Source organism: Zootoca vivipara, chromosome 7, assembly GCF_965207765.1.
Source record: "Zootoca vivipara chromosome 7, rZooViv2.hap1.1, whole genome shotgun sequence".
NCBI lineage: Eukaryota > Metazoa > Chordata > Lepidosauria > Squamata > Lacertidae > Zootoca > Zootoca vivipara.
The window spans coordinates 38,903,764-38,925,098 of NC_142590.1; the positions used below are offsets into that span (position 1 = coordinate 38,903,764).

A 21,335-nucleotide genomic window follows, 5' to 3' on the forward strand; every position below is an offset into this window, starting at 1 on the left:
TCGGATTAAAATCACAGAACTATTAGCTTGCAGCTGAAATGCAGGGCACCAAAATCCTCCCATTTCATAATAGTTTAAAGGCTAGATGGGCCTTGCTTAATTCCCTCCCCTGCCCTCCCCCCCCCCCCAAGCCTGGCTGGTTTCCAGAGAGTAGGGCTTCTGTGTAAGCAACAGGCAAATTGTTTTCATAGCTAATCTGGAGTTGGAGAGTGAACTGCTGTTTGTCTTCCACGGAGCAGGCCCCAGTCTGCCTATGTGTAAATCACACCAGGAGTGAGGTGCGAGATAAAAGAACAGAATAACCATTCCTGTGGAGATTACATCACTGCCTTCTGGTGGAATGACACACTCCAGATACTCTACCAAAACATTGTCAGGACTGGGTGAGGATGGTTGTGTTGTACCTCCGGAAGTTTTTAAGAGAATGTTTAGCAGTGAGGGCACCTCCGTCTCCGCCCCCACCCCCATCCCGCCTTTTAAGCAGCCAACATTTAATTCAAACCAGAGAGCCATAGAAATTCCTGTTTTGTGGAGGTTATTACAAATGGCAGGCTGGGGAAAGTATAATTATGGTGTTCCACTTGTATGGCTCTTGACTAATTATTTCTGAGGCCTGAGGAAGAATCAAGTGGTAGAGTCCTAAGCTGGTACGTGTGGACTGTACCGCTTCAGACTGCAAGTGCCGGAAGCTGCTCTGAATGCATATTAGAAAAACAAACAGACAAATCCCAGCATGTCGACAAAGGCAGGGCTGGACTGAAACCTTTCTGTATGATGTGCTAGGTTTTTTGTTTTGCTTGTAGAAAAGTGTGTTTCTAATGCACTGCCTCAAAGTAACACCTCGTTTTGCCACGTGCGTAAACTACGCCTGAGTGTAAGCAGTATGAGGTTTGAGAAATCCAATGGTGGTCCAAGTAGGAGTTGTTGGAACTGGAGTCTAGAGTCAGTGTTGCAGCCTCACATGGAAACCTCTGAAAAGTCCCCCCCCCCTGCAGCAGCACACTCTGCAATAAATGTAATGTTGAAAACCTTGCTGCGTTTCTTCCATTCTAATTGCATGCAGTGTCTTAAGCCACTGCTGTCATAGACCTGACATGCAAGTGCTCTGTTTTGTACTTTGACTCTCTCTGATCTTACTTTATTTAAATGGATGTTACTTTTGTTTTGAAACTTACTCACAACCCCACCTGCCTATAGCTGGTGTAGTAGATTAGAACAGCGTTTCTCAACCACTGTTCCGCGGTACACTTGTGTGCCGCGAGACGCTGGCTGGTGTGCCGCGACGTGCGGCGACGAGAGGGGCGATTTGCATTGTCACGTGCCTGGCGGCCGCCAATATGAAACACTTACCCGCCAGAAAGCAATATTTCTCCTCCTCTTTCCCAAAGCTCAGTGCAAACGAGCCTGGCGGCCGCCAATACACAACACTGGCCCACCGGAAAGCAATATTTGGCAAGTGTTTCTTACAGTCATAATTATAATATAGGGCGGCACAGAGTTAAATTTTTTAACTTTTTTTATGGTGGTGTGCCTCGTGATTTTTTTCACGGAACAAGTGTGCCGTGGCCCAAAAAAGGTTGAGAAACACTGGATTAGAAGGCTGAACTATGAATTGGGGAATTCCCCATTTTAAATCTTGCTTCATTAAAGGCCTTAGGCAAGTGACTTCCTCTCAGCCCCTTCTCCATGCCCATGCCCACCCCCCTCCAAAATCTGCAATGTGGGGATTATAATACTGACCAACCTTACAGGCTTGTTACAAAGATGAATGAGAAGCACTTTCAAAGCTCTTTAAAACAGTAGTCTTCAACCTTTTCCGACCCAGCACCCACCTTTAACCCAAACATGCATTTGGGGACCCATTTCTTCATCTTTTACCAGATATTTGCATGGCAGCAGTGCTCTTGTGGTGACCCACCTCAGATCAGTCCATGACCCCACTTGTGGGTCCCGACCCACCAGTTGAAGACCAGTGCTCTAAAATGTTATGCAAATTTCTGTTGCTTTTATTCTTTAATGAACAAAAATAAATAAAAAGAGGCTGCAGTGCGGCCCTTGGGGTGGAATGAATTGTTCATTTGTTTGAAGCTGTATATGAATATCCTAAATTAAAGGGTTGGATGGGACCTCAGCTCTCATCTAGTCCAACCTCTTGCCAATGCAGGAAACCTACTACTACAAAATCCCGGCTTGGTGGCAACACCCAACCCCTGCCTGAAAAGCTTTAACTTTAGTTCACACTTTCCAAGAGGGTTTCTTCCACTGGTTGTACAACTCATGCCATCACAAAGTTCTTCCTAATGTTCAGTCTAAATTCCTTTTCTTGTAATTTGAACCCTTTGGCTCAGGTCCTACCCTGCAGAGCAACATACAATTAATTTGGTTCTTCTATCTGACAGCCCTTCAGATATCTGACGATGACTGTCACATCTCTTCTCCAAGTTAAACATACCCATCTCCTTCCACTTTTCCTCAAATGACATGATCTTCCTTGTCACCATCTTTATCACTTTCTTCTGTCTCCGGTCCATTTTGTCCACACCCATCTTAAACTTTGCAGCCCAGAACTAGAGGAATGACCAAAGCAGAATAGAGTAGACACTACCAATGCTCTGGACATTACTCTTGAATTTCTACCGTACTTCTGGTGACACAACCTAGAATTCTATTCTACTCTTCCTACTCAGATGAAAAACTTTATGTTAATCCCTGTTTAAAAATTGGTTTGTTAATTTTGGGCCAGATTTCCATCTTGCTGCGATCATCTTGGATCCAGATTCTGTTTCTGAAAGGATCAGTTGCTAAATTGGGTGTTGTCTGCAGATCTTCATGAGCATCTCCTCCACTTCTTTGTCCAAGTTGATTATAAAAAACCTTCACTTTGCATTAGATCAAAATCAGCACAAGATTCCTACTATAACTATCTTATAGGTCGAGGGCACAAAAAGAAAGCTGTGTAATGGGTTCATAGTCTGGACTCTGCATCTAATTACAAAGGCTTCAGATTGACTAGTGTCAGAATGCAGACGGAGTTGTGTTTTGTGTTTCTGAGCCAGAGAATGCCCAGGTTGCTCTGACTAGATCTTGAATTAAGAGGAGCCCTTCTCTTAATAAATGATGCTCTTTAGCCTGCTGCATGTAACCACTGTCTGCAGTCTTCATGATGAATTAGTCAGCTGTGAAAGCACCACTGAAATGGAATCATTTTTCTTTTCTTTTTTAGTATGCATGTCTGAAACCTGGTTTTGTTGTCCTTCCACATCAAACAATCTTCAGCTGTTGTGGAATCTTTTTGACTTTGTTTCCAGCTTTGGATAACACAGGCACCCCCAAACTGCGGCCCTCCAGGTGTTTTGGCCTACAACTCCCATGATTCCTAGCTAACAGGACCAGTGGTCAGGGATGATGGGAATTGTAGTCCAAAACATCTGGAGGCCCAAAGTTTGGGGATGCCTGGTTTAACAGAAGAAAATACCGGTAATCACTTGTTTGGAGAGCTGTGGGCTCTCGTGACAGCTCATGATGCTGTTTGCATGCAGTTGAAGGTTAGAGTTGGGTAGTTGAGTAGATTCCATCATGTTGAAGTCAAAATAGTGGCTCATCTTTCCTCTCCGCCCCACTAAACTCCCTTTGCCCCTCATAACTTTTTTTTTTAAAAAAATCTCTGTGTGGGATTCCTACAGATTATTTAAGCATCCAGTTCCTCGCTGTGTTGTTTTGTTCAATTTCTTTTGCATTCTGACCTACATCATTCTTTATTTGCAAAGCTATACTTGCAGGCAGCAGTAATAAATCAATTAATGACTCTGATGAATCATTTAATGGCTGACAAAATAACACTAAAGCCAACAGCTTGGATCTCTGTAGCAGTACCAGAAGACGCTGGTTGACTCAGGGCTGGGAGACGAAACAGCGACTGTTAGCTCAATTAGCACAATTAGTGTGCGATTTAAAGGCTTAGACGGCATCTGCTGGAGTGTACCGAGCCGGTGTGTTGACTGCATGTCTAAGTTTGGAAGCAGAACTCATCCATCCAGATTTTCATCATTATCTGTGCTGGTTCATTTTTAAAATATAATTAATGAATGTCAGAAACTGCCCCATAATTTACTTTGCATTTACAGCTAAGTAGAAATTCTGAACCTTGTCTCCCATCCTGCAGAAATCTGTCAGACCTCCCACAAATGCAGATGTTAAGTTCTGCCCCAAAGTAATGATGCTTCCCAGAAGTCTTGTAACTCCACCAGGTGCTCCAAATGGCTCAAGCAGTTGCAATCGCTGCTGAACATTTTTCGGGGCACAGTGTTTTTAATAATGAGATCATTTATTGGGCACAGTTAACCCTCTTTACATGAGCTTTGCCTCCCCCCTTTTTAAAATCATATTCTGTTACAAAAATATTCATATTATATCACAGTAATATGAATTTTGGGGTCTGACATTTGGCAGACCATGTGACATGGTAGTACTGAGCTTGTTTAGGCCTTTACTCTACTTTAGAGATATAGCAAAGAAATATCCTCAAGGGCAGGCACCCCCAAACTTTGGGCCTCCAGATGTTTTGGACTACAATTCCCATCATCCCTGACCACTGGTCCTGTTAGCTAGGGATCGTGGGAGTTGTAGGCCAAAACATCTGGAGGGCCGCAGTTTGGGGGTGCCTGCTCAAGGGTCATGCACTGTCTTCTTATGAGCCAAATTGTTAGAATAATGCCTGGATATCCCTGCCTTTGGAAAGGTGGCTTTTGGGAACAATATGCTGCAGGCATGTTGAAGAACATTCAGGTTGCAAAGAGAGAAGTCATCGACACAAATTTTCTCCAGCCTGTGAAGTGCAGGATGGCTTGGTGGTGCAAGTTGGTGAGAGAGTTGGCAAACAACTTTCAAAGTAACCAGTTCAGTAACATTTCATGCAATCTCATAATGATCAAGCAGCTCAAAAGACTTGCTAATCTTACTGCAACTGTTTAGCTGCTGGTCCCCATCACAACCTGTGATTTGCATACAATAATACTATAGCCAGACCTGATGTCTACTCCCAGTTAAGAAATTATTTTATATAAGGAGAGAAAAATGTGTGGAAAGGATACAAGTAGGCTGCTACTTTACTACCGTTATAAAATATAACCTGTATACGGAATAACTCTTCCAACCCATTACTGTGACACTCTCTTCTTGGCATCACTTTTCCTAAATGTGACCCAACTCCCTCCCTTCCAAGCTTTAAACAAGGACTCAGCTAGATTGGCAAAGAAAAAGCAATTTATACGCGTTGTACATGCAATATAACATTGTGCCACGAGGTGCTGCTGTGGAGTCCCATTTTTCTCTACCTGTTTTCCCTGCTTAAATTTGCAACACATTTAAGTGAAACTCTTCTTTGATGTGTCTAGATCCAGCTCAAATCTTCTCTACTGGCTTGACTTTTTTTCATCCTGTTGCTCTCATCCCTCTGCCTTTGTTCACTACATTCTGCATAATTTATTTAATAAAATACTTACATTGCTCTTTCACTTTTCTGACCTCAGATCACTTAGCTAGTTAACTTTTTGTTACCTGTTCTCTGTGTCTAGGATTTTCTCTTCCTTGGCCATTCATCACCATTCTCCACCTTGGCAGCTTCTAGTATTGAGGAGTGACAGACAAATGTCAAGAATTGCCTAACCAGGTTCTCTTTTTATTCTGGCCCTATTTTTAAGAAGGCTTTTCAACCCTGTCCCTCCCCTACAGCATCCTGGTTACTGTATGGACCTTACGAAGGGAAATTGTCCACTCATATGATGATAAGGTCACCAGTGGAATGAAGCATGACTTCCTTCCCCCAAGTTATCTTATGACATAAGAGATAAAGAAACATGCCACAATCCCAAATCTTAGTGCAGCACCTTGTACATAGGAATCATCCTCCCAGGATCTATTGCTGGTGTGTTTTTTATTTATTTATTTATTTTATTTATGTACTGTACTGCCTTTTGTCAGAAAACCACAGGGCGGTTTGCAACATAAAACATAAACAGGCAATGTATGCCAGTGGATATTATCTATCCAGTACAAAAATTAACACAGTTACATAAATGCGATTATAATACGTGTGTGTGTGTGTGTGTGTGTGTGTGTGTGTGCAAGAGAGCGAGAGCGAGAGAGATTCTCATAATATAAATTACTACCTACTCTTCTCAGGTACAACTGTGAAACATCATACATACCTAGAAGCAAAAGCCTAAAAATAAGGGAGGAGAAAATCATCAGCAAGATGTCTAAAGTAGAAAAGCAGTGCACAAGAGCGCTATACAAAAGTAGCTCTTAGGCACTTCCAGCTCTCACCTGGGAACCTTCAATTTCTCTCCCAGTCTCTCACCATGGGAGATCCTTAACTTATGCCCTCTGTTGGCCACTTTCAGATGGGTGTAGTCTTGGGCCTCCATGCAGGTGTGGTAATCCCTTGTGGTGCCTTCCTTTCAAAGTGACTCTCACTGGCATTGGTTGCCTGCAGCATGCCCAGCTTCTCTCTCCTTATCCTGAAAAGCACTCTCAGGGTGGGCAAGATCCAGTTTGCCTGCTTCGATGCAGCCGCAGCCGACAGTTAACACTGTCCTGTGCACGCAGTTGCTGGTGAGTTTTATGCAGGAGAGAAGCCTAATCCAGGGTAAATGGATGATTCCTTCAAGTAACAAGGAACTGGAAAGTTCAGTGATCTTGTGAAGACCTATCCTTGCCATGTTAGATGTAACGCCACCCATTGTGGTTGGTACCCAGTGGTGTGAGTTTCTCCCTCACTTGCTGCCTTGGCCTTCCTGACACTTTGCAACCAGAGTCCATTGATTTGGAGGTTTGCTCTTGCTATCATAGATGAACTGCCATTTGGAGGATGGGGGCACTGGGGGGTGGGGAGAGAGAGAGAGAGAGAGAGAGAGAGAGAGAGAGAGAGAGAGAGAGAGAGAGAGAGAAGGCCACACTCCAGCCTTCTAAATAATGCATCAGGTCTGGTAGATGCGATTCTTGCTTTTGCATTCTGTTCAGGGCACTGGTGGGCCTTTTAATTATTAAGTTCCAACCAAGTGTCACAATGCGTATTGAATTGACATGTGTGTATCTTGGAAAAATAACTCCCACGATTTGATGGGAGGTATGCCTGTGCTAGCAGAAGAGGTTTTCATTGTACCCTGCATTCCAACTGGCAGCTGTGCAGGGCATTCCAGGCCAGCCAGGAAATGTAACAGATGCCTTGCTGCGTCTGCAATATGTCCAAGTAGAGAGGTTGTGCACACCACACAAAGGGACCATGATACCTGGCAGTTCGTTTTCCATGGCTTGGCTGCATATCCGGGGTGCGTTTCATGCCATTGCAGATGAAGATCATTAACTGTAGATCTATACATTTGACTTTTCTTTTCTTTTTTGCCCAGCAGTACATCGAATACTATATTCTTTGCTAGTTTACACTGGCAAATTTTGCATTATAAATAGCAGTGCTAAATACAGTGTGCAGGATTCCGTCCCCCACCCCCAATGTTTAGATGGTTTGTGGAACTCTAGAGTATCTGAACTGCATTATTCTAAGCTGTTTTTGGGATCTATTTAACTCTGGGAGGCTCACCAGCAAGGGATTATAGTATGCTGGAAATCTCCTGAAACAATAAAATATTGGCTGGCAGCTTTATTGCGATGCCTGCTGTCTTTGGAAGAGCAGCACTTTCTGTGATAGAGAGCTTTTATTAAAAAAAAAAGTAATTGAGTATACTGCAGTTTGGAGCTCTATCCTGGACATACTTTCATTAAGACCATTCATTCACTTTACAGAGAAGTTACACTATGTTTAGTGGCCTTAGAATAAAATTTCTGCTTGCTCTTTTAAGATGACCTACAAAGGAGTGAGAAATTATGCTTGTTTCCCTGTCTTTCCAACTTTATGATGTAAAAAGAGTGCCTGCTTTATGATTTGACTGTCCCCCCAATTGGTTTACAACCTTTCTTTTCTACCCTTCCCTTTTCTTAAAACACACACAAATATGCACACTTGGGATAATAATTTTTCTTGGCTATTAATTTAGTCTAGGAGTTTTTGCATGCACCCCTACTCCCCCAGAAGATCACTTCTGCCAGGTGTTTCTGAAATCACCATTGATTTTTAAAACCTTTTCCCTTCTTGATCAGTATTCCTGTACTTTGTGCTTGTGATATTCCACTAGATTATTCACTATCCATTAGTATTCCAGAGCCAGTAATACTTGAATTTATAATAAAGCTTTTAAAAACATATTTTTCCTCTACTCCATCTCCCACCCCCAGCTGAAAGAACCTCTATACTGTACCTGGTAAGAAAGAAGGAAAAAGGTGTACAGGAAATATATAGAAAGTCTTGCAGATTTCCTTTAAATCAGGCTTACAGTTAAGGGTTCAAAAGTGTCTTCTGTACAACTTGTCAGCAGGTCTGAGCAGTCCTTTCGGAGGAAAATTACTTCTGGGAACAGCAGAGATGGTTGTATTGGATTAGTATAGAAAGTGTCTATGGACTCAGCTACACAGCTGCAAATAAAACGTTTTAAGTGTGTTGTAAAGTGATATACAAATAGATGGCGATAGTGAGCTATGAAAAATTCAATGTGTTTTTCAAAACTTTTTTTAAAAAGCATTTTCACAACATTTTGTGTGTGTGTGTAGATTCCGCCTATCTCAGTATGGTTATTAGAATTGTTCTATTTGTAATACAAGGACACCTATTCAGATCCCATTGTGCCATGCTAAAGGCATTCCTTCTTTTCCCAGTAGCTTTTGGTGTGGAACTGAAAAGGGAAAGGACAAACTTTCCTGACACTTTGCTACTACTCCATCCTGGCAGGATGAGGCAAAGGAGCTACAAATGACCCCATTAAAAGTTTTTGGGTTTTTTTTTGGTAAGATTTTAAATGATGGATTTTTTTAAAAAAACACAAGAAAAAATTAATAACTACACAATTGGAGAGATGAACCTGGACAAGCAAAAACAAGGATTCAATATTTCAATTAGTGCTTAATTATTTGGTAAATATTAGTCAAGCTACGGTAAATTCAGGAGTGACCCCTGGAGTGTTATACATGGATACCAGCGGTCAATACTACTGATTTAAACCATTCTTAGAAAAACTTACTTGGTGTGCCAGTAAGATGAGATGTTCCCATATCTTTCTGTACCAAAATTTAACAGTGAGTAGGGTTTTCTTTTTTTACTTTTGCAGTATATAGTTATTTCTACTTTGGCAACTGTCAAAAGGTGATGAGTAGTTGATTGCATAATGCTTCCGCTTGGTGCCCTGGAAGGATATCCTATAATGTTGCTCCAGGTCCTATGATTATCCGACAAAGGTGTCTGCAACACCAAACACGTTTTATCCAAAAATCTAAACAGCCAAACATGACCACCATGTATTTGTGGTTGGGGATTCCTGGTTCATCACAGCTCTGCCAGCATGAGTGAGATATTAAACTGAAATGTTTGCACTACCTGGACAGGACTTTAAGTATACAAGCACATAAATGGTAAATGTGTGCACTTTAATGAATGTCAAATGTTATTTTTATTGACAAAAATACTGCACCTGTTGGACCTGGAATAACTGATACCAATACACCTTGAATCCCAGAATTTTGGTCATAAGTTGTTGAAGAGAAAGAAAATGGTTATACTGTACTTAATTATGTCTATAAAGCAGAATGTGTCTCTTTCTAAGGAATAAAATACCTTCTGTCAATTACTTAGGGTGGTCAACAAATGCTGTAAGGAGAGGCTTTCTTCCAGAGACAAATGTGACCAGTGTATAAGAATTACTGATCTGGTACACATGTGTAAGGACCATAGTAAAAAAATGGAATCCCATACATTTTAATGCTTTTTGCATTCAGCCTTTCCATTTCTACCCAGTGGAAGTCTGAACCATGTGATATATTGGAACTTTGGATCTCCTCCTTAGCTAAACTCTTTTTCCTCTTGTGTGTATGTAAAAATCTCCCCCCACCCCTAATTCAGAGACAGACAGAGACAGAATACAGGTGGTGACCGATTAATTTGTGTCTGGAAGTCAGCAATGGTGCATTTTGAGGGCAGGATTCTTTATCCTCCTTTAGAGCAAAAAACTGGCAAACACCCAAGTTTGCACAAACATCGTTTTGGCATATGAAGTTGTGCTGCAGCTGCCTGACGAGGATGGGGAGTGCACAAGCCTGTGGGTCACTGTTGCTTATCCTCATAATGCCTGTTTGATGCTTTGTGCAAGCACAAGAGTCGTGAGCTAGTTAAGGGCACACAAATCTGTGGTGTTTTAAACTCCATAGATGAAAAGCTGAAGCAGATTGGTGGTTGAGAAATGGCACATAGGTCCTTATTTCCATAGTCATGCTGCTGTTGATTATGTAAAAAACGCCATTCTATGTTTTCAACTACACTAGCTTTCGTTTCGTGCCTTTTCCTTTATGCCTCCAATATCGTCTTGCTACTTGGCATCCTTTTCACTTTTAAAAATAGAAAGCGAAACAGTTCAATGCTAACAGTTATGCTGACCAGATACACAATACGGGTGATGGGTGATGATTCATCTTTGGTATAGACTTCACTTTGCTTAGTAAAAGGGGGGGGGGTCAAGCGAAACCAAACTTTTGCCATTATTTTTGCTTTAACTAGGAAGCTGCTAGGTTTGTTCTTTACAAAATTACTTGGTTCAGTTAGTATAATTCCAGATATGATTAAGAAATTATATTGAGGTCTATTAATGACCAAGCCTTTCCCCCCAAATCCCATATAAACCTCATAAAATAGTGCCAAAGATCAAATGAGGACAATCTGGGGAATTAAAGTAAAGGTCAGAATTTGTGGGAGGAGAAGGAAACTTGAGTGCCAGAGTGTGGTGAAGTGGCTAGAATGTTGGCTTTGGATGTGGGAAACTCAGATTCATATTCCCTGCTCAGCTATGAAGCTTGCTGGGTGGCCTTGGGCATACCTCAGAACCTACCTTGTAGGGTGATTTTGAAGCAAAAAGCCTGTGTTTCTTTGGGAGGAAGGAAGAGGTAGGAAGTTAACAATTAGATGGCACCCATAGCTTGACACTGGAGAGACCACCATAAAAGTACTGGTCCCAGGTAATATGGGATACAGTATAGTTTTACTGGAAAAAATGGACTTGCAAACTAAGTGTTTTGAAAGGCCAGAATAAGATAGATAAATTTATTTCTGTTTGGTATGATTTTGTGGTTTATACAAATATTAAGTAACATGGGCAGTGTCCATTGCCCGTGTACAAATCAGGGGTAGGCAACCTAAGGCCCGTGGGCCGGATGCGGCCCAATTGCCTTCTCAATACGGCCCATGAACTGTGCAGGAATCAGCGTGTTTTTACTTGAGTAGAATGTGTTATTTTATTTAAAATGCATCTCTGGGTTATTTGTGGGGCATAGGAATGCATTCATTCCCCCCCCCCCAATAAAGTCCAGCCCACCACATGGTCTGAGGGACTGTGGACCAGACCACAGCTGAAAAAGGTTGCTGACCCCTGGTACAAATGGATCTGGTTGATTTAACCTTATTTATCCCCCTCCCAATATTTTTCATCATTGTGAATGTTTTATTAACAGTTTGATTTTATATATTGATCACCTGCCAGTATACATATCTGGAAAACAATTTAAGTTGTTTTGATTTGTATTTATTCTAAATTTGGTTTGTTTATTTTTAAAATTGTGCTTCTGAATAGGAATACTTGCTGTTTGCACTGTTATACAATGAAAGCATATCTTAAAACTCCAATAAAAAATAATTAATAAAAACCCAACACATAACCCTTTTTGTTTTTAGTTACAGGTAGGTAGCCGTGTTGGTCTGAGTCGAAGCAAAATAAAAAAATTCCTTCAGTAGCACCTTAAAGACCAACTAAGTTTTTATTTTGGTATGAGCTTTCGTGGTATCTGAAGAAGTGTGCATGCACACGAAAGCTCATACCAAAATAAAAACTTAGTTGGTCTTTAAGGTGCTACTGAAGGAATTTTTTTATTTTCCTTTTTGTTTTTGTTTTTTGTTTTGCTTTGCTTTAAATATTCACTACAAAATCTCATGTTTTATGAAGCAGAAATGAACATTTCCAGCTTCTGATACATTTAGATGAGATTGCGAATTGTGGTGGTGAATATATTTTTCCAGAGCAGGAAATGTCTGCAGGGGCTTTTACTCACATTTGCTTGAACATGAGTAAAACACTTAGCACAGGAGAGGCTAGGAACTCAGTGGACAGGACAGCCCACACTGGGACAGTGCGGATGGGATTTTCATATGTGCCCCAGTCCACAGATACATATTCGCATGTTCAAGCAAACGTCTAGACAATTCTCATGATGTTGGTAACTGGCATTATATTTATGAAGTTTTTTAATTATAACAAGAATGAGTGGGGTGGCTGATAACTCATTATTTATTGGATGAATAACCATGTTTTACACTGAAGAAGACCCCAGATATTGTAACAGAGGCATCAGATTGTGCTTGTGCAAACCCATAGCTCAAAACAAAGGAATTTTCCATCTTCTTTGACTGTGGCATGCTTTGGTAATTTCAGTAGGGTGGCTTAGCTTTGAAACCTGCTGCAGTTACTGCCATTAAAAGTGTTTTTTGCACAAGTTTGCTTGATGACGGAACCAGACTCCCAGTTGCACATTAATCTGAATGGCAGCCATTGGCATTCTATTAGTCTTAATGGCACATTCTTACAATGTGAAGTGTTTGATTTCCTTTGGGTAGGCTTGATGATGATGGTATTGGTTATTGGTTATGTGCTAATTGATGGAGCTGTGAGATGTGTGTTGACTTCCTTTTCAGCTGACCTGAAATCAGTGCTGTTTATCTATACGTATATTTTCTTTCTTTTTTTGTACAGAGTGCAGCTGCAGCACCAAGTCCAGTACTTGGAAACATTCCTCCAAATGATGGAATGCCAGGGGGACCCATTCCTCCAGGTTTCTTTCAGGTAAGAATTGGCTCTCCTGACTTTTGTTGCTGTTTGCTGCATGCATGAGCATGAATGGATTCTTAAGTAGTTTACAGATGCACCATAGTCTCAGAGACACTTTTAAAACAAAACTGCCAGAAGTACCCAATTAGCTGTAATATTATGCTCGGTTTCCCTTAACCTTTGTTTTTGCAGTGTGTATGTGTTAGCTTTCTCTGGTCTGGAAAGCAAGATTCATTTTTTTGTTTTTACAATTCAGTATTTTCCAAAGCTGCTTTTTAAAAAATTATTTATTTGTTGGTCATGGTCATGACAGGCTTGTGTGTAATTCAAAACATTCAGGATTTGGATCCTTCTTCTTTTCCTTCTGGTTAACCACTTGATTTTTTCCAACTGCCATCACTGAAATCTTTTAAGAAAACCAGCTTAAGCTCTAGCCACAGGCAGAAACCCATCCAGCCTGTCATGGCAATGGGAGAGAAACCCAGTATCTCAATATCTGCCTATTGGAGTTGACTTCATTTCCCCTTGAAATTTCCCCTTTTTAAAGCAAAGGTTCCCTTTAGCCTTATGTGATTTCCAAGTAATAGTTTTGTGAGCAACACCTAAGGTGGAGGACATTTATGGTTGAAACAAGGGAACGAGGTTTAACAGTGATTTTCAAGCAATCGGGATTTTTAACAGGTTTTTAATTCTCCAAAATGCCTCCCCTCTGTGCTATGTTATGGCTGGGCTAATTGTGCCTCCTTCAAGGGCCATGTTGGGTACATTGGGAGCTGCAGGATGCAGTTAATATAAGCCACACATTGATGGTGGTGGTGGTTTTGTGTTGTTTTGTTGTTACATATAGGCACAGGATTTCCAGCACTTACGTGATCTAAATTTGTAACTGCTAACTCCCAATATTTGTAAACTTCTGGCAACTCATTAAAAATATTTTTAAAGCAATAGAATTCATAAGATCTAATAAGTAGCAAGTTTAGTTTGTTGCCATTTTATTTCTTGTAACCTAGCATATTGTGACTAGTATGTATTCATTTTAATCTCCGTAATCATGAAGGATAGCACCTTCTTAAATTCATGAACACTGGGATACCTCATCCTAATGAGTGGCAATGGTCAATCAAAAAGGGACACGTGAACATTAAGCCATAGGTTTAATTGATTACCAGTGTCCTTGGTAGTTATGTTCATTTTAGTATTACAGAGCTACATATCAGCAAGAATCCTTTCTAAAAAGTTATGAATATTGGTTGTAGTCTGGAAGTATGTTTTACCTTATTTGAGTTACTGACTGTGTGCAAGAAAAAAAGTACTGAGCGATGAATACTTTTATCAAAGTTATGTGGTCTGGATTACGATGCTAAAACTACTAATTCTGTGGATGGGGCTTGTTAGCCTGCTGTATTTATTAATTTTTTTAAAAAAGGAATGATATATTTGTAGGACATGTAGGAAAAAGAGAATCTCTTGGTTCTGAGATACTAACAGAGGCTTAAGCGAGTTTTTTTATATTGGTGGAAATAAGTGAAAGAAGATGTGAGATGGGAACATCTGCCAGCAATTCAAGTTTTGTATGCCTTGGGTAAAACATACGTAGATTTTTATTTTGGTCTGTTTGATAGAGAGAATCCTCTTTTGTCAATGTTTTTCAGAGGATTTTTGTTTGTTTTTGGGCAAGTGTTCCGAACTTAACAGTTCAACAAGCTGACACTGTGCTGAACCTCTAATATATATACTAAAGGTATTTATAATCTGTCCCTCTGTCTGAATGTGCTGGGGCAGAGATACAAAGTACTAATAAAAAAATCAGCAATAAGATTTAGAAAGTATAAAACTAAATTCAAAGTTCAACCAGGCACACTTTTGAGCCTGCTTTCATCTGCGCAGAGATGATGACACGATTTCAGCACCATGGAAGGCCTCTGCAGACACACAGAAGCCCATGGGCACCACATTGGGAACCCTGTATTAACCTATAGTTAAAGTAAACTATAGGTAAAGGTAAAGGGACCCCTGACCATTAGGTCCAGTCGTGACCGACTCTGGGGTTGCGCGCTCATCTCGCATTATTGGCCGAGGGAACCGACGTATAGCTTCCAGGTCATGTGGCCAGCATGACAAAGCCGCTTCTGGCAAACCAGAGCAGCACATGGAAACGCCGTTTACCTTCCCACTTTAGTATATATATTAAAGGTTCAGCACAGTGTCAGCTTGTTGAACTGTTGAACCTTCCTATTTATCTACTTGCATTTTGACGTGCTTTCGAACTGCTAGGTTGGCAGGAACTGGGACCAAGCAACGGGAGCTCACCCCGTCACAGGGATTCGAACCGCCGACCTTCTGATTGGCAAGCCCTAGGCTCAGTGGTTTAACCACAGCGCCACCTGGGTCCCTAAAGTAAACTATAGTTTAATTTAAATGAGTAGTGTGCTGGTACAAGCTGCTGAGGTCACAGGTGCTTAATTCCTCCTCCTCCTCCTCCTCCTCCTCCTCCTCCTCCTCCTCCTCCTCCTCCTCCTCCTCCTCCTCCTCCCCCCCCAAATTGAACCCAGGCCTGTGAATTGTTTATCTCCAAACAAACATACAGGATGTAATAAGCCAAGAGCAAACCTTGGTTTAACGTGACATGCACACCACGCCATTGTGGTCCTTTCCAGGTTAAGAAGGATATTGCTTGAACTTCTGTATTTGTAACTAAGGCAGGACAAAAGAGCAACTGCTCAGCTGACAATGCCTGCTCTTGTGTCTGGCCTGAGGTCAAGCAGGTCAGCAGACCAGTGACGGAGAATAACAGCTATAACTATCTATGTTTTCCTTTGGATTTGGGGGGGGGGAGAATCACAAAAAACCCATTTTTAAAATAAAAGAAGTCAGAAGCTGCACCCTTTGGCTTCAAAACATTTGCAAATCAGAATGCCAAAAGACAGAAATAGAAGCAATAACAAACAATTCAACTTTTTATCACCTTTAGTTTAGTTTTCCAAATTCACAAACGGAGGGTTCCAGTATATGGTGGAGCCTCCCCAGCCCTGTTAGTGTCGATAGTGGAGGCTGCTTCTCTCCTTTCTCTTTGCCTCCAGCTAGAAAGGGCAGGTGAATGGGCTGGTAGTGAAGGAGAAGGAAGTGTAACAGCCACCAAGTAGCTACTGGCCACTTGCTCGCCTGACCCCCCCCCCCACTCCCCATTTCCCCAGAAGAACAGGATGGGCTGCTAGATGGCCAACTGCTCCTCTTCCTCCCTGCAATAGCGGTCACTTCAGGGTTTTGTCAGCCATCAGCAGTGGACTGCTTGCCAGCCCATGGGCCTTAGCAAATGCTCAACAGCGCCAGCTGCTGATACTGCGCCTTCCTTAGCAACCAGTCTGCACCTCCTCCAGAGATAAGGCAGGCTTTGCAGCAGTTAAAGATGGGCATGTGTTGTCTTTTACATTATGGTGTAAGGTGCATTGAAGGGTCCAGACTCTTTATCTAGTTGCCTAACCCTGCTCTGGAGAGGGCGGTGGGGATTGGAAAATGAGATTCTATATGTGCTTTGAGTTTTCTAGCAATGCTCGGTTACCTTATGTGTTCTTTCAGGCTCTTTTGTGTACGGTTGTTGCTGTACACTTGGTGGCCGTGTATTTTCCTGCTGATTTTTGAACTCTGTGTGTAGCATTTTGAAAAATCTCTCTGATGAAATGGAAAGTTGAACATAAATCAATGTCTGTTGCTGCTTTAGCTATGCATCAGCAGTTAGTGAGGGCTGCACCATAACAAAGCACTCTCAAGTTTGTGTTCCTACACTGCCCCCTAATGCATTGAGACCTTGGGAGCCAGACGATGATGGTGTTCCTCAGCACTTTTGCATTTTATTAAGCTTTGACTCCCTGCATTTTTCCATGCTAACTAACTACATTTGTTTACTAGTTTATAATCCTGTTGGTAAAGCAGAAACAAAATTAATGTTGGGGGGGGGGAAGGTAAGATTAAGAGCTGAATTGCATAAGCCTGATCCTCTACATGGATACAGATCACGCCCATGCTGGAAATGACATTCAGGGAGGCAAATGCAGTTACACATGATGTGTGCACAGTTGTCAGTCACTCTGGGAACCTGCCATAAATTGGTGCTTCCTGCCACATGTATACACACTGAAATGGACAAGTGTGTATCATACCTGAATGAAATACACACGATTTCTTCTATGGAAATGCTATTCAGCTTAGACATTAATTTGAAGTGTGTGTTCTTGCTTGTAATTTTCAAGTGGCCCGTCTTTAGAAATCAAGTTTCACATAGGTTGTTTTATAATGGTGACTGGCTTGATCTAGTTTAAGGAACTGATGTGCAGAGAATAATTTTGTTTGGGGGCTGTAAACACTATATGATTATTTCAGTTTTATTTCCGCTACTTTTGGGGTCTGATGGACTCACATCACCATAGAATGAAATGCCAGTCCTTGCTATTTAACACTTGACAATTTGTTGTAGTATCTTAATAGGAGAGAAACAAGAAAATGCAGCTGAAATCGAAAATATTGCTTCCAGCCTCTCCTATGTAAACACTGTTGGAAGTGCTGTTGACAGACACATCTTCACCATCTTCATTTGACAGGATTTCCTTTCTTACCCCAGTGGCTGTAGATAATTCCCTGCTTAACAATTCTGATTGGAAGGAGGGATGGCTGTTTCCCCAAACTTACAATGGAGCACAAAAGCCTTCCATTCTAGGCTTTGGGGTCTTTCAGACCCAGTGGGGGGGGGAGTCCTCTTTATTTACCAAGATGTCACACATTCGCACCAGTTTTTCAAATCTTTCCTTGGAACTTGCCACAAAGGGTGTTCCGCAGCCTTGCAATTAAATTCCCAGGTGGTTTCCCAGAATGTAGTAGGGTCACAAAAGGGGGAAAAACAGGACTGTTGCAGCACTTTGGTTCACTTATGCATGGCTGCTTAGAATACGGGAAATGGTGCGGAGCAGGGACAGCCCTTTGGTATTATGAGGGGTATATAGCCATTGTCTTTACTTGCATGTTTTCGTGAGCTACTACTATGGAGATTCTCCATGCATTTGTGGGCAAACCTCAGAAGGTTGTGGCTGCCTGCATGAAGTGTCGCCATACAGATGCAGTTTTTTAATTGGCCCTGGCTTACTTGGATTGCTGCCGACAATGAATGTTGAATTAGAGCCCAATCGGAGACATATGCACAGCATTGGGAGTTCGGAAAACCACCCCTCTGGCCTGAAAGCAGGTTGCTCTGTGAAGGCAGTGTGGCTTGAAAGATGAGCCTTTTTGATTATTGGCTTTGGAAGCGCTGCTTTCTGAGGTTTCAGAACACTTCTAATGGGTGTTTTGTGAGGAGGCTATGGATGTGAAGACTACATTGGAGTCATTAAACCATTTCTTAGTCTCTAAACGAAATAAGATGTATGTTTAGCAGTACCTGAATAAAACCAGTCAGTAGACATCGTGACATTGTTTTACTCAGATACTGCAGTACATTAGTGGATCAGTAATAGTAGTTACCATGTTTTTTCTCAATCTGCCACTTTTTTTTATAATAAAAATGCTTATCGTCAATAGCACCTGCTTTGCACACAGAAAGTCCCAGGTTGAAACCTCAGCATCTCCAGGTACGGCCGGGAATGTTGACCACCTGAAATTCAGGCACGCTGCTGCCACTCAGTGTAGTAGACAGTAGTGACCAAATGTACCAATGGCCTGACAGTGTAAAAAGGCTTCCTTTGTTCGAATGCTGGGCCCTTACAATAACATACATCAGGGTATTGTATAAACTTGTATTATTTAAGTAAAATTAATACAGTTGAGATAGACAGACAGATATGGATATATACACACTCATACATACATACATACTGTATATACATATACATACTCACACTCCATAAGTTTAGATGTTTCTTATTGCAAGACTCCTTTAAACATGTATTGACTATCAAGTGGATTCTAAAAAGTAAATAAACAATTTACATAGATTTTAAAAAATTCCCTTCTTTAATCAGCTGCAGAAGTATTTTCCCCCTTCAACCTAATTCCTGTTTATAGGGAAATGTGAAATTATAAATCTTTCCAGTGTCCTTTTGACAATGCACTTGCTTCTGTTTGTTGTGGGTGAGCTGAATAGCTTCTAAAGTCAAGTCCCAGTTGTGCTTAAGAAATTCAGCAGAATGGATCTGCTTGGGACTCACAAATACCACTTTCAGCAGGTGATCTGCTAGTAAAATAGTTCCATTCAAGCACCTGTTCTAACCTAGCTTCTTGCTACCTTTGAAATGCCCTTCTCAATCTATCTGTTCTTGTTTTCCTCCAAAGTCAAACCCTTTCTGTGCCTTTTTCTATAATAGTAACACTTAGGAATACTGCACATTTCAAATGTTCATAGTAGGTTCATTGCCTTAGCTTAATCATCTTTAACAGCAGCCTGTAAAAAAAGGTAAAGGTAAAGGACCCCTGACAGTTAAGTCCAGTCGCAGACAACTCTGGGGTTGCGGCGCTCATCTCGCTTTACAGGCCGAGGGAGCCGGCGTTTGTCCGCAGTCAGTTTTTCCAGGTCATGTGGCCAGCATGACTAAGCCGCTTCCGGCGCAATGGAACACCGAAACCAGAGCAGTGCACGAAAACGCTGTTTATCTTCCCACTGGAGTGGTACCTATTTATCTACTTGCACTTTGGGGCGTGCTTTTGAACTGCTAGGTTGGCAGGAGCTGGGACTGGGCAACGGGAGCTCACCCCATCGCGGGGATTCGAACCACCAACCTTCTGATCAGCAAGCCCAAGAGGCTCAGTGGTTTAGACCACAGAGCCACCCTCGTCCTCAGCAGCCTGTACGGAAGGGCAATAAATACTATGAATGAAAAAGTTGGTGGTTATGTTTTGTGTTCGTTCATCTTCTAGGACAGTGTGCTGAAGACCCCTGATTTCCTATCCTCAGTTATGTGACCATTTTTTTTGAAAGTTAGCTTTAGTAAATAAAAGTTTATCTGCCACCTTGAAAGATGTTTGTGACAAAGTGCCTGAGACTTGCAAAGCTTCTCATTATCTCCTAGATTCTTAAAGTGAGCAGTTGGAGGCAAAATAGCTCCCAGCGCCATTACTTTGTATCACCTTCTTTCCTCCAAAATTAGGAATCTTCACTAGACAGCCTGAGGTGGGAAAACGACTTTTCTCCGAGAAGGAGAACGAAGTCATGAGGTCCCAACAAGAAATTGTAATGATTCAGTCCTGTCATTTGTAGGCTTGCCTGTTGAAGATTAAAATGCAACTCATCAACTGGTTTCCCAAACTTTTAAAGTGGAATGTTGATTTTGTTAAGAGCGTTTCTTCTTGGTCTAGAGCAGACTTCCCCAACCTCGTGCCCTCCAGGGATTTTGGACTACAACTCCCATCAGTTGCAGTTAACATGGCAAATGGTTAGAGATGATAGGAGTTGAAGTGAAAAATATCTTGAGGGCACCGGGTCGAGAAGGCTGGTCTAGTTCCATGGCACAAAGTCTGGTGTCGTTCCCGATATCTACTGTGGACGCCCCACACTTAGCCAACAGATTGTCCTGTCCCATCATTTCAGTATCACCGTGTTGGTCTGAGCTGAAGGAAACACCATGCAAGTAGAATATCTTGAGTGCTTAAGAATAAGGTTGTAACTGATTCCTAAGCAAAATTTATGCTTTTAGCAACAGAGCAACCTTATTTTATAGAATCCATCTCCCAGCATGGACAACCTTGTAGCTTTGATCAACATGTTGGGATTTCCCTTATTCTTAGGGTATCTATTATTAGTTGAGTGGTAATTAAGGTATGATCAGCTGAATTCCATTAATGCCTTCTGTTTGCTGCTGGTTCCTCTGTAAGATCTGAACCTGGAGGCAGAGACACGACAAACCACAGACTTCTATATTTTCCTTCTTAGTTGCCTGTCATTTTAGGACTCTAAAATGTGTTTGCATTCCGAGTGTCGTGTATGTGGTTTGAGAGCAAAACATTAATCCTTGGGAAAGCAATGCAAGGGCCTGGTGCTTTTTAATATTCATCTCACCTACTGCTAATGTTGTCATGATTAACTGTGGAGTTCTTAAGTAAGGGGGAGATGATGCTATCTTCTGGTGTAGAAAATACCTCTTTAATCTTAGTTGTGTTTCCTACTAAAATACAGAAGTCTCTTTAATGCAACCCTGTATGCTTTTATGAAGGATTCTAGAATTTATCCAATAAAGTATTAGTTGTATAATTTTCCATTAGCATGTGAAAATTACATCAGATTAAAATTTGAATGCATTTTCTCTTATTGGAATGTGTAGCAAAAATAAAAATAAAAATTATGGAGCATTTTCCTCTTGCAAAGTTTATGTTGTCAATACCTCATTGGGC

The 21,335-nt window shown here is 41.4% G+C and overlaps 1 protein-coding gene across 7 annotated transcripts in view; it reads left to right on the forward strand.

Annotated features, from left to right (window-relative positions):
* SSBP3 (single stranded DNA binding protein 3) overlaps positions 1–21,335 on the forward strand; it is a 172,454-nt gene that overhangs the window by 110,932 nt on the left and 40,187 nt on the right. For all 7 annotated transcript variants that reach the window (XM_088674032.1, XM_088674033.1, XM_088674031.1 and 4 more), the window contains exon 5: positions 12,894–12,983. In XM_088674032.1, coding sequence (XP_088530158.1) covers positions 12,948–12,983 — 36 coding nt within the window. In that variant the 5' untranslated portion in view covers positions 12,894–12,947. The remainder of the gene's footprint in view (positions 1–12,893; positions 12,984–21,335) is intronic.